Below are 14,977 nucleotides of genomic sequence, written 5' to 3'. Positions count from 1 at the left end.
AAAAAATTTTCAATATCTATTTTGATTTTGATTATCTTTATTTTGGTATATACCAACGGTAACGTGCAGGAGCAGTGCATGTCGGGTACCAACGTGGCATTTCCCCAGTTCACCTCACCAAACTCATCCACACCTGATGTCACCTTTCCCACAATCACCACAATAATGGTGAGAATATTTCCAATATCCTACATCATTTCTGTGGTCAATATCCCCCGAGGTGTGGGGATGAACACTAATAAATCTTCTTCTTGATTGAATGACACCTTATTTGGAGGACAGGGGGTGAATCACAGATTGGGAAAAAATTACTAAGTGCGGTTCTGCCTGAAAGGTTGGGGATTTTCTCAGTGGGAACGGGGGGGGGACAAACTGTTCAGCCAGTTCTATTACCTTGATCCAGCTGCCTTAATCAATAAATGCAACGCCTTAACTACGCTTCTGCACCGTACCCGGTAAATACCCGGTCGGTACACTGCCAAAAACCTGCGGTAATGAAACAGCAAATGCAAGAACAGCGTTGTCTTATCAATATCCACCTCAAGTCATCTATGCGGTGGCCAAGTTTCTGGCAAGCTCCTGTAAGGACACTTTCCTTCAGCAAAAGGTCCTGTAAGATCTAGTTGCGGTTTCTTCAGCACCGTTTCAAATGATGGGCCAGCCATTCTGACACGCAAGGAGAGCAGATTTGTCTTAAAGAGAAACAAGGGACAAATATTTCCACCTTGAAATGGCCCTGCCTGTAACAGGACACCTATTAATCAATCTTCTAGACCAGGCTTCATGGCAATAAAAAAACTATGTTAGTTAATGAGACCTGAGCTCCTTATGAGTTGGGTCCAGAACAAGAGGCCCAAGAGCATGGCGCTCAGCTGAAATGTTGTTCATATTGCCGTTGAATTATTGCATCTGAAATTTCGAAATCCAAAGGCTTTTTGATTGCTGTGCAATTTGCTTATGAACTGACTATAGGTGGGTCCTAATAAACCCTGCATCTTGCTTTCAAAGATAAATGCTTGATGTCCATCACATAACAAAAAGGGGATTTCTAAGAGACCATATCCCACTTGTGATACATCCTGGACACCGGGTCCATTGCATCGACTCCTCTACCTGCCAAGAGGACCTGGTATCAAGGATGATGGTGATATTGCTCCTTGCTAACTGCTAGGGACAGGTGTGGCCGTAATGGCCCATCTATCTATGAGCAGAACAAGTGCCCTTATTGTCCACATTAAGTAGGAACATTCATTTCTAATGTCACTTTCTGACAGCTTCTATTCATCGATAGCATAAGGATGGACTCGCCATCTCAAAAAGTTAATGATGATCTTGGCCTAGCAAGCATCACCATTTCCACCTTTCTTATCAAGATATCGTGCGAGTATCTGATGTTTCAACATGTTTGCGTGGGCATTTTATTTTGCAGATTTCACGAAGAGCTTATATTGAGTTGATTACTGAGCATCAACTATAGAACAATATTAGCTCTATAAACAATATTGGGTAATTGTAATGTAAGTAGGAGGAAACCGGAGACCCGGAGGAAGCCATACGCTGCCGAAGAGATTCACCCTTTCTATCGCATCAGTGTACCTGGACTGACCAGGAATCGAACCCAGGACCTCAGAGGTGACAGTCGCTGATGTTTCCGCAGCACCGCTTTGACACACCTGTCACACAAGTATAATGTGTACACAGAGCTTGTCGTCTGCTTCACATCAAAATGAAACAGCATACCTGATGTTGCTGTAATCCAAGTTGACATGACGAAATAGGATAGAAAAGACAAATATTCTGGAGTGAAAGAGTTGCATTGGCAATTTATGACACAGGGATCAGCAAAGAAATAGGATCAATATGTGAGCCAATCTGTGTTACATTTACTCTCGTAGACGATGTCGCTATCTGTATTAGTGTTTGATAAACCTATAAATAATTGGTCTCTCAGGGTCAGGGGGGGGGGCATTCTTAACTGGATCGATAAGACCTTGACTTGATTCCTTAACCCTTTGAACACTCTGCCTGAACTCCTAATAAAAGTTTTGGGGCTTTAAAAAAAACTTTCATGGCTTTTAGGCTATTTTTAACTGGATTGACAAGAGCTTGTCTTGATTTCTTCATTGTTTGTCCACTCTACACTCTTAGAAATCAACGTTTTTGATCTTCTGAAAAAACTGGTACCATTTCTGGCCAACAGAATACTATAACTCACTCTCAGCTGATTTTTCAATTTGTTGGTTCCGTTACGAAAGCGTCAAACCTTTCAATCACTTAGGGTATCTAATCCACTTTATATGAACATGTTGACTGAGATGGCCATATCGATTCAAGTGTACAGGAACAGCTCTAAGTCTCTGAATGTTTCACCGGATTTCAAGAGCCGTTCCTCAAATACTTTAAAGCTGGCATTGTAATGTATTGACTTGGCCCTGGAGAGGCCAATCCTATACTATTGGTTTATAAGATGTGACGTCAATTACGACGAGATTTGGAAGTGTCAAAGGACGTAAATTGGTTCATTTTTAACCCATTTTCCGCGATCTAATCAAAGTACAAGTTTAGAGGAACATGAAGTAGCTCCAAAAACATCTCAACGTTAAAAGTTTTACACCTCTCGCTAAAGGCGCAATTTCAGGCTCACGTCACACTGCACATATTTTTAGCATGCCCTGTACAACCCTTGTTTGTGTTAAATCCATCAAAGATCCATGTGATCTTTTATTTCTAAGAGTGAAAGTTGTTCATGCAACTTATCAAATCATTTTCGTGAAGAAGTTACTCCAAAGGCCATCAGGTGTAACCACTAGCTGTGCCATGGGGGGAAATTTTGAAGACGAGTCTTTTCTTCACTTTTCTGCTTTTCTCTCATTTTTTCCACCTCCAAAAAGTGACTAGGACAGAGCAGGTCAAATATTACACTTTGGGTTCTATTCTCATCAGTCAGAGAGTTCCATAATTGAATCCCGCCTATCACCGATCTTGGGCTGAACGGGCATCGTCTCAACCCGGGAGAGATTACCGACTAATGGAATCTATTGAGTGAAAATTGAATCGGCCGATCCTTATTCAAATGAGACGTCAGGAGAAAGGGGCTACACTGGAGATGGTTCACATCAATGGACTATAATGGCCTTTATTTCAGCTCATTTTGGAGCGTTACCGCGGCCTTCTCTGGAGGGTGAAAAATGACAAGCTACAGAAAGCGTGCTTTATGTTGCCCTGGCCTCCTCTGTGGTGGCAGTTTGAGATAATCATTCAGCAAAAACACTTCCTCATCCAATTTGTTGCTCTGCCCATCTCTGTCTCTGTAGCCTTTGGTGTTGGCACACTGGGAGAAAGTGACGCAACATGAATCAATTCAAACAGAAAATACATCGATCCCTACAGACATTTTGGTTAAAGCGATTGCCGGAGACCATTCCTTTGAAAAAATCACATAGGCATTGATACACATGTATCTCCCTGGGCAACTCATAATGAAATTGTCTGATTTCCCGAAGGTGAGATGTACTCTTGTATTCATAGGTAGATATTGAATTTCTATAATGTTTATTGATGTCTTGTGAAAGGCCTGCTCAGTCTGTTTGAAAACGTGAAGCTGAATTCGAATTTGAAAAATTGTGATTCACTCTGGCAAAAGAAGGCAGATGTTGCATTTTGGGAAAAGGGAGTTGCGTTGAAAATTTTAAAAAAAATCTTTTTGGGAAAATTAATTTCCTCGCTTTTCTGAGTAATTTCAACAATGTCTTTGGGAGCTAGTTTACAGGCCAGTACAGCCATGAATTCAGCAAATAAGTTACTCCTTTAAACACTTTTCCCATCAAGTAACCTATCTTCTGACAAGGTATTCTCAACTTTAAACTTAAGAGTAATGTGATTCAACTTTAGAGAGTAATGTGATTCTGAAGTCCATATCTCAGTCCATAGATTGTTGGTATCATACATAATTTTAAAGATACCTATAAGCCAGTACCATTAATTTGTTTTCAAAAATTTCACCTACAGTCTCCTTTTGCTGGAGTGGGGCACAATTTCCAATTGTGTAAATGTGCACCGAATATAGATTTCAACAATACAGTTATAGATTACTCATATTTTGTATTACAACCACACCTCTATCAATAGATTCCTTCACGCTCGACCACCCCATCTATCAAATGAACACTCCTAGAGAGGTCACTGGACTCAGTCCCTTAGAAATGTTTTCTCGGACACAAAACCAGGTCAGTTATTCCGTGTATGAAAAAGGGCAAGTTTGAGGTGTCAAAGGGTGGGAAAAAGAGAATCAGCCTTCATATAGCGCCAATGAGAAAGACTGATTTGCTGGCACACTTTGCAGTAGTTTGCTAAAAGCGATTGGAGTCATCGTAGCAACACGGTGAGACAAGGCCTTGTTTGACCACAATTGGCATTGAAAGAGTCAATTCATGTTATAAGGCTCAGTTGATCCAGGATTCATTTCCTGCTGAACGTCATTGGCACCTGTTCTCTTCGCAATAAAAAGATCGCTATCACACAATGCTGGCTTGTCATCGTTTCAAAGGAGACTGTACAATTGTGCAACTATCACAAGCTATTCCAACCCATCGATTACTTAAAGCATACACTACTGCCTAAAGCTATGATAAGCGTTAGTTATCAAATTCTCGGCGTGGGCCACTATACCGAGAAATGAAGACCACTTCATATCAGCTTCTTGATGAAAAGCATTGTGGGATATGAAGAAATGTCATTTCCATTACAGAATATCAATAGAGTTAATTTGCCGAAGATAATTTCATGTACTTTTAGCAGTGCTGGATTAACGCTTAGTGGCACCAATACATTATGATCCAATTGCGACAAGCCGTATCAACAACGATGCTTTATAGTGAAGCACTTAACCAGATTGCTATAGGCCGTTCCAAGGTGTTAAGACGGTTCACTAAGATTTTCTACTGCGTCTTTATGACAATGAGGTAATGTCCTGCATTTTGAAATGCGTCATAGTACTCTGCGTCACGACACTATTCGACCAGTGTATCAGTCCATCAGAGCTAGTGCGCACCGTGACACTTTGGCCCGTAATAATATAAAGGTATTTTGTACTTGTAGATAAATGACTAAAACTCTCAAACATTAAAATGGTACTTACATGAACTGATATTCAGGTAAACTGAGTTGATAAAGACTTACCTGAAAAATATAGAAAACTAAGACTTGGAATGATGAAAAAGATATTAGTGAAATGCGCGGAAATTTCTTCAAACTTTATATTCATCTCTGAAACCTAATGGTGTTAAAGGGGACACTGACATAGTGCATTGAATTTGGACATTTTCAGCTACATGTACATGTATGCATGGTTTTTTGCTCCACTAATCGGGATGAAATGTCCAGGTTATTACTAATTTCTGTCCAATGATCTTGACCAGGAAATGTTCCTTAAAGGGACAATATAGGCAGCAGCTAGGCAGGCAAGATAATGTTACACAAAGCCGCTTGAGGCCTCCATTTTCCCCTTAGCTACGACCATTCCCGTAATCAAAAGTTTGTTTCAATTTTGAGGAATGTCCCCAATGTTTGTTTACCTTTTGAAGAGTATCGGAAACTTCTCCTCAATCTGTTGACCTGCATTCTCCTATCGTCGAGCATCGCGCTACTCCTAACATGAATAATCCACACACTAGCGCAATAAAAGAACAAGAGCACCCCTGACAGTATTCCATAAGATTTTGGGGGTGCTATCTCATAACCTTACTTCTTTGATGATACTCCAGTGTCAGGCAATGCATTGGCTTGTTTTCTGAATATCCCTTCTAAAATTGTTGCAATAAATCGACAGGAGCGACTCCAAAATTAATGTAAGTTCACAAAAGGGCTCCGTTATGCTCGCATAGCCTTACAGCAATAGAAACATGAAGTCTTGTGTCATAGTTCAGACAGACTAATCACCTCTTTACAACACTTGCCCATAACTCACACAATCGAACAATCGTATTCCAAATGGCAACGCTGCGTGCAGAGTCATCTTCTTACTCCAGGGGCAAATTCCCACATCTTGCGATATAGACATTTCAAAAACAAATATTCCAATCTACCACACAGCATAATATTCTCATAACCAAGCTCACATGAATCAGGATATGATTATGATCATCATCTGGGCATCATGGCCCAGAATTGAGCCTCTGCCTCTTATTATTCTATATGAAATCTTTACCAGAAGCGGGACTCCATCAAATCCACTGAGCTAAAATACGGCCTGATCCACTTTTCAACTCACACCTTGCCCACCCAGAACCGAAATTACGACTGCAAAAACAATTGCATGAAAACATCAAAAGATTTCCCTAATCCTCTGCGTGAAATTTTAAACTATCACAGCACGTTTGGGCAAAAACTATTCGCCACACGAGTGACTCGGCACGAAAGTTAGGCGGACAGGTGTTCTACCGAGCCCCCTGCATCCAATACTTCTGATAGACAGCTATTCCGAACTGTAACTGTAGTTGGAAGTTACTACAAACACGAGTCCACAATGTTGCAGACCACATCTTTGATATCAATTTATACAATTGTACGTGCCAGCAACAAACTCATAAAAACTCACAACCAAACATAAACAATCCTGTTTTATGAGTAAAGGTAATCTACCGAGCCCCCTCATCCAACACTTCAGATAACTGCTATTCCGGAATGGTAACTGCAGTTGGAAATTATCACAAACACCAGTCAACAATACTGCAGGCCGCAGGATATCAAATCATACAAACATTCATGCTGGCAACAAAATCATAATATGGACTCACAACCTGACACAAAGAATCCCGTTTTATGAGTGATTACTTCGGTATCTGAGCGCTGTTAAACAGAACAGAACAATACTCTCGAGCCCGAATGATTGTCGTTTACAAACACTGCGATAAATCATTCGTGTAATACAACAATTAGCGAGAGCGACCATGATTGACGCATGTGACATAAGTACACAACTGACGTTTTAATCTAAATTAATCCAGGCAATGACATCATGGACAGAGTGAGGCATGAGGCACGAGGTTACAGTCAACAGGCCAATGTCCAATGATGGCACAGTTTCGTCATTAGCTTTGATAAGCAATGAGATTTAAGTCACGTCCTCAAATGTGCGATCAAGCGGGAATGGTATCCGGGCATCACAGAATAGCGTACACAATAAGTCACGAGTCACGATTCAAATCGGCTGACACCAGCTGACTGCACTGATCTCAACTTTGCCAGAAAGCTTGGTAAAGTCTATGAAAGGTACTCGGCAGATTTATATTGAGGAAATTGGACTGCAAATACTCCAACATTTAGATGGATTACTATTTGGAAATCTTTGGGGCTGGCAGGTCAGGCACCATACTGACAACAAAGTATATCTTGCAGCAACCTGAGAAATCTTGTCAGACTTCACTCGCTTTTTTCCCATAGAAACAATAGACTGTACGTTAGAGAGATTGCCGAACAGTTAAGCCTGAAATAATGATACTTGAAACAAGATGAAATGAAACCGCCCCGGGGAGATTAGCCTTTGGGGAGCGGCAGTGATGACACATAATATCATTTTCATATCGAAAGCATTGAAAACTAAAATCATCTCGTATTCAAGCCTGAAATAATCATACTTGAATCAAGATGGACCGAACTGCACTGAGGCTATTTGCCTTTGGGGAGCGACGATGATGCAACGTCATAATCTTTCTTCATATCGAAAGCATTGGAAACTGAAATCATATCATATTCAATCCTGCAGAAGATACCAAAATCCGTAGTGGCAAAAGTGACATGAACAGACCAATTTTAAACCAAATTATTCAAGAAGGATAATTTTAATCTGGAATAATATTGATAGGAAATGTAACTTGACAACTGGGATTAAGGAAATAATACAGAGTTGGTTGTAATTTGAGGTGTATTGACGTACAGTCTTGATTGAACCACCAAGAACATACAGCATGGTATCAAATTTCTATTCCAAAGCGGCTGAAAGGGAATACTCTAGGTTCGCAAGCCTGACGTCCACTGTAGTAAGCCAGCGTATGTGTACATTTTGGTAGGCCCACGACGGGAGTGAGTTTCTTCAGGCCTATACTTGATTGACCAGCAGCATCAATGGCACTATAGAAGGCCTAGAAATTACCCCATTCAGGGCCTAGATAAGTGCACTATGCAAAGATCTGGCTGGACGTTAGGAGTGAGAAACTAGAGTATAAACCACTGTGTGCACTATGTACAAATGTCCAGAGCTATATTTCCCGGAAGTAGAGTCCTTTGATCATATTCTAACACCTAGTCGTCACTAAAGTGTGCACTTGTCCACCCTGTACAACAGATAATTAGGCCGTTGGAATGTTCTTCCTGTAAGTATAGCAGGGTCTTCTTATGACGCGTTTGTATACAGTGTAAACCATCAAGTTAAAACCTAGTGGCCCTCGGTCGTGACATCAGAGACTCCTTCAATCAACGTATTTTTCAGTATGACCAATGATATCGTCTGACCAAAGCATTGAAGGATGTCAGACCAATCCAGTGAAGTATTTGACAGGCCCTCGGTGTACACATCACAGTGATCTCGAGAAGTGACAACAAGCTGGAGCCAATTTGCCAAAGAATGCTTCACAATAGGCTAGATTTCTTCAGCGCATTGATTACAGACACACAATTCCGATCAAGATTTCAATGATTGATCAACAAAATCGCACTTCCAGCATGTCAGCTGTTTCTCCAACAATGTTTGAAGAACCTGCTCTTCAATGAACCTTTACGTTCCTTTAGAACCTCTGATCAGAAAATTTCCTTTCTCAGCTGCTGGCTCGTAAACAAGACGAGCTGGGATCAATAGCTTATTGGGTCTTCCAAAGACATTACGGGGGTTAAGATTGGCGCTGACTCCAAGAAAGAGGTGATTCTCTTTTTTGTGTGAGAGACATCATAAGTTTCAGGGCTGTTTCCCATTCAAATGCCGAGACAGGAAACAATGGCAGGGCTTCAGGTTGTAAGTGCTTTCCGACATTGATTTACTGACCTATGTTCTCATTGAGCTGTGAAAATTTCGTAACGACAAATGTGCAGCTCAACCTCTGGGACCGAAAACCGTGTTTCCCGTTCTTTTTCTTGGGCCAACGTAGCCTCCCTACATTCCTCTATTAAAGACACGCACCCCGGTAACAAGATTGATCTTCACGAAACCTTAAGAAGTCCTCCCCAATTAATTTTATCTTGTAAGGAGTAATATTCTTAGAAGATCAAGAAGAGCAAGTCATGTCATAGGGAATACTGGCAATGTGGAAGCCTATCATTGAACAATGTCGGAATCCTTGTAGAGATTGTACGTCACATGAATTTGCTTTAACACTGATTTTTTATCTTTGGTTGTGTAAAGGGTGGAAAATGTCGTCTGGATATCATCATGGGTAAAATAATGACATCCGCGCTGGCTGCTTGTGCCTATGCACTGGTCTGGTAACTGTGTAACAATGTCTAGATTGTTGCCAGACTGCAAGTTACTGAGGTTTTATTCCCAGTTGATAATTTTTTCTGTCTGGATATGTAATCGGCATACCAATGTTGCAAGGTAGATATCCACATAGGTTGTACAGAATGCCGCTCAAACTTTATATCCAGTTGATATATATTATCCAGAATTAATCAATAAATGCTGTAAGAATATAATTGTGGGTGATATGTAGGTTGTAGGACAGTGTTAAAACAGTAGTTTCCTTGACAGTGCGAATATGTCTAGATTGCAGATAATGAAAGTCACCAAGGTATAAAAATTCTTCAAAATAAATCCTTAATTTCATATCTGTCCTTTGAATCTATATCATGTATATACAGGAAAAGGAACGTAACTATATCTGATGTATCAGCCTGCCAACACAAACTGGCATTCCATCAAGGACCCTCTTTAAGCTACATTGTGTATGCAGCTGCTTCACTATTATACATTAGTTCTTTCAATCGGCACCATTCGTCACTGCTACCCCTGGCTCTAAAGATGAGATATCTAGCACTTTAGAAACTGGAAACTAATCTCTACCCATATCTCATGGTACATTTCCCAGGGAGATTATGATACAGACCCTGGATTTTATTGAAAAATTCTGATTTGTTTTCTAAGCCGAATGAGTAGACCAATGACAAGTGCTCCTCTGTCTGACATGTCTGAAGACTATACGTAAGATCCTTTTGGCCCTTGGGAAATTATTTCGTATCATATTTGCTGGCCTTCTACTTCTAATCCTGCGACAAGGATGTCAACACACAAGCTACCATCACTAACCTAAAAACATCACAGTCACATACCATTAATCAATGTGCCTTCAAATATTCCTTTTAAAAATGTATGATTCTTAATTTTGCTAATTGTCACTATTCGTGAAATCAACAAAATTATAATGCTCACCAAAATATGGCAGATTTCATTTCCAACTAACTACTGTATAAACTGCCAAATTTTTGAAGGCGCTTTATTTTGTCGATTTCATGTAAAGTACAATAATTACAAAATTAAGTTTTTTTATTGGAAAATCTGAAGGAAATTTAGTAACATCATGCAAAATAAAAATTGTGAAAATTTTTATTTTTCTTACAAATTTTGGCAAATGCAATATTTTAGTGGTTAACAGTAAGTGGCTGAAGGCACTTCACAGAAACCAAATCTGTTTTCTATCACAGAAGGTGAATATCTAAATATGTCATCACCCTGAGTTCCAAGAACAATCCACATGATGTATTCATGAGAACCCCATCACAAATAATGAATCCATTTGCATGTATGATTGATTTCTCCAGTTGATTGATTGAAGATGAGTGCAATGACAATCAGCCGACAGGTGTGCCAACAATCGATTGGGAATGGAAATTGGATAGAGTGTCCTTTTCAATTGGAAACGAATCAAAAAAATACAATGGCCATAGGTGGTGGGTGACTGTTGGTTATGTCAAAACCTCCACTTTTTCCATCCTAAGAAATGCTATGGCCATACCGATTATGATCGGTTCCAAAAGCGATAGGGTACCTCTCCCACCCCACCCCACTAAGCCACAAAAAATTTAAGCCCATCATTCTGCAGTTACAGTCCGTATACGGAATCCAAGATGGCAGCCTGGCAGCTATACCTGATATCGGATAGGGCCCAAATCAACAGGATCGGTTACAAATTGATAGGGCACCTCTCCCATTCCACCCCACCCAATCATACCACAGAAAATTGAAGCCCATGCGGCAACTCATTCTGCAGTAACAGTACGGAATGCGAAATCAAAGATGGCCGCTTGGTGGATATTGGATAAGGCCAAAAATCGACAGGGAACCTTCCTTGCCTCCACACCCCAATATACAGAAATATGAAGCCAATCCGTTGACAAACCTCTGAGTAATTGCCTCAGTTGGACGGACACGCGCAGGTAAGCATGGACAAAAGGCAATCCTATATCCCTACCAAAGTTTTTCGGTGGGATAACAAAGGGTAAGAAAATTATGGGGATAGTTCAGACAGTGCCAACTGCCAACTAAACCCATAGCCAAGAGCACACACTGTCCGCTGAGCTTATCACAGCAACCACAAAATGAAATTTTGCAGGGTCAACTGAAGCAGCAATATTACAACGTGAATAATATTCAACACTGAAGATCATCAATAATTTAGAAGGGAACAATGATAGATTAGCACCGAAGAAACCAGTTCAAGACTGTTTCCCGACTAAATCAGACATTTATTGCAAGCGATAAATCAATGCAGACCTTTCTATTTGATTTGCTGATGTGATATTGACATTTAGAGAGCAGGTGGTCCAAGTATTGACTAAATGAGATTATTGGACTAGTGATTGGATTGAGTGTCCAGTTTCAACTTTGAATATGGATATTATGGGCACGTGTGGAGGATGGAGATGCAGACTGCTGATTGATATGGGCATAGGCTTTGTCCTTTGCGAAGCACAATGGAAACGGTGCACCTTCAAGAAATCAACAAGGGAGCACTGATGAAGTAGCTCTTTGACCACAGCAATTCTACCTGAAAACATCAAGATTTCTCAGTGAAATCCGAACCAATAAGGTATAGGAGCAATTGGTCCACCCATCCTATCTTGCAAGGTTTAGGGTCAATTAACTACGCACTTGTAGGTCTCTGTACTAAATTTGAGGCCGGAAGGGTGGAGCAATAATGTCGGCCAAAACCTGAGGCACTTTGGACGGAGGTTTGGGGTGGAATTAGAGCTCCACTCAACAATCGCGACTTTAGCTCAGAGCGGTGCAGTGTTAATCTCAATTCTATCCCACCTTGAATTCAACAAGTTGTCTAATCTGATTGCCTACCAGGGGCAGCCCATACTACATGGTTTGATTTCCAAGTTTTCGCTCCCAGACTGGTGGCCTACCAGTGCTAAGGCTGAGGAGCACAGACCACCCAGTTTGATTTTAAAGTTTCCTCACCTAGACTGGTGGCCTATCAGGGGCTAAGGCTGACAACTCAGTTTGATTTTACATTTTCCACTCCGAGACTGGTAGTTTATAAGGACTAAAGCTGAAGAGCCAAGACTTCCCAGTCTGATTTCAGAGTTTTTTCCCCTAGACTGTTATGAGGCCAATTTCCCCAGCCAGGCTAAACAATAAACAATAAACCATCACATTCACTTAAGACTATCTCAAGTAATGCACAATACACCATCTTATTACTTCCTGGTTATGCCATATTTCTCATCAGGTTTCTCATCGACTCATGACTAATGAAGACAATGTCAATGCCCTCCACTTCATTGCAGGGGTTCATCAACCACGGGGCGGCTATTATGCCATGGGAATGTCCTCATGTGAGTCATCTAGGCTAACATTGCAGCCCACTTACACTTGCCACGCCAGTGTCTCTCAATTTCTGTAAAAACTAAATATTGCAAACCAGGGGTTCATCAACCTCAGTGACTATTACGCCATGGGAATGTCCTCACGCCAGTCATTTAAGCTAACATTGCATCACACTCATGCTTGTCATGCGAGTGCAGTTCAATTTCAGCAGGATTAAATAATGCAAACCATAAAATGTTGCATTAGGTGGGTTGAATTAAAATACATGAGAAATTTTGAAAATTTCTCATCATTCATGTTATATTCGAGCAAACTACACACTTTGTAGATCCGAACTCGTGAGTAATGCAGCACCCCACTTTTGAAAAATATATTTGCATTTTCCTTTTTTCCACTAAGTGCTCCAAACTGGTGATTATGTCCCACATTATGAGAGTTCAAGATGATTGATAGCCTTCTGGAGTCAGATGATCCCAATGTTGTCTATCTCTTTAACCATGACAACTAAGTGTCACTGATATGCTAAAACAACTAAACTGGCCTACGAGAAGAAAGAAGAAGGGTAGCCCGGCTAACATTATTTCATCAAGCAGTAAAATGCTTTTCCGATTGTTCTGGCCAACAGCACTTAGTTGAACTGAGGAATGTGACCAGACCACATTTACCAAAAAGATAATGATGATAGATTATCCTTAGGTAGGCACTAAATTCTGTTGTTTTTCAAATGTGATTCATAGACGAAAGCATCGACATTAACCCAAGAGTGATTACTTCGATGACATGTGAATAGGGTAAGGAAATTGAAAATGACCCATCAATACCCGTAACCTCCGATGAGGTCTGCGCTTCCACCTCATCAAATTTTCAACAACAAGCCAATCAAATCGTCAACACACACAATTCCCATCATGCATCTTTCGTTTCGTGGGTGCAGCCTTTTATAAACAGCAACCAGAATTGAATGATTTCTTATCAATCTCCGTGAATGTGATTAAAGAGGATTTTCTCTGTCATTGCGGGGTTTCAAAGGATGAAGAAATCATTGACTAGTGTGGACAGTTTGAAATCTCAAATCAATTCCCTTGTAATCAATAGAGAATGTTTTCACAAACAGGTTTTGGGATAGTTCAAGTTGTTTTTTTGGTACATTTGAAACTGAAAAGTTCAAGCTACACAGGGAAAATCTGGTGACATCTATTTGACATATTGTTGGAAAGATGACTAAAAGACATCTATTAGATGTCTATGATTGGATGTCTAATAGACGTCCTTGATTAGATGTCTAATAGCCGTCCTTGATTAGATGTCTAAATAGACCTTACCAGATTTTTCCTTTGTAGTTAACTAATAAGAGACAAAATCATACCATGAAGTATCGTAACCTTGATTACACCTACGAAGTATCTTTCAGCAGCCCCAGACCTTGCTGGAATCAAAGACAAACTATCCATCCTGTGAGGAAAGCAAACCACCTAATCATTTCCCTGACAGCCCTCAAGGGATGTGGCCCGACATGGCCATCCTTCCACAACACTAATTTGAAAATCACACATCGTCTGGGCCCGCCAGCACTAATCTAACTCGAAACTGAATTACTGTGTCTGAATCAGCGCATCTCGGGCAGAGCGCACCAAGGGTGACAGTGCCAATAGACTGACGCTAATTCCTGTCGGTCATGGGTCCCAATCTGAATCAAATCCTAAGTATTGGAAGAAGATGAAATGAGAATTGGATCCCCTCATAGAGCCGTATCTTCTGTAGCCACTAGAAGAGTAATCAGCTGATTAGCCAAGGGTTGGTCGCTTTGAAATGAATATCAGTAGACTAATATCAGTGGGAACAGTTACACCAGTGTCTCCAAGGGAGTGAATCATACAGTCTCAGTCACAATTGACATCCCCTTCTGCTGAGTCACGTGCAGGTTGCCCAGCTATTGTACAAAGTTGTGCAAAGGTAACATACTACATATGCTAAACATGGTAAAAGAGCCAATCGAGATGATTTTTTCCGACCGTGATTATTCACTCTTTACCACACAAAGCACAACCGGAATCAGTTTTGGTATGAAACGTAAAATAAGACTGGTTTCAAGTAATTTTAAAAAATTGTGCACCTCAAATTTTGTAAACATGCAGATGACATTCGCACAACTTACCTTAC

At 40.5% G+C, this 14,977-nt stretch overlaps 1 protein-coding gene across 9 annotated transcripts in view; it reads right to left on the bottom strand.

Annotated features, from left to right (window-relative positions):
* Positions 1 to 14,977, bottom strand: part of LOC135497219 (pleckstrin homology domain-containing family G member 5-like) — a 146,610-nt gene that overhangs the window by 77,619 nt on the left and 54,014 nt on the right. The window contains exon 1 of one of the 9 annotated variants that reach the window (XM_064786976.1): positions 5,574 to 7,684. The exons of the other annotated variants lie outside the window; for them this stretch is intronic. Within the exon in view, the coding sequence (XP_064643046.1) occupies positions 5,574 to 5,637 (64 nt within the window). The 5' untranslated portion in view covers positions 5,638 to 7,684. Of the gene's footprint in view, positions 1 to 5,573; positions 7,685 to 14,977 lie in introns of those variants that run through there. 9 annotated transcript variants of the gene reach the window in all.

This window comes from Lineus longissimus, chromosome 12, assembly GCF_910592395.1.
Source record: "Lineus longissimus chromosome 12, tnLinLong1.2, whole genome shotgun sequence".
In the NCBI taxonomy this organism is placed as follows: domain Eukaryota; kingdom Metazoa; phylum Nemertea; class Pilidiophora; order Heteronemertea; family Lineidae; genus Lineus; species Lineus longissimus.
This window is presented reverse-complemented; position numbering and strand designations above follow the sequence as displayed.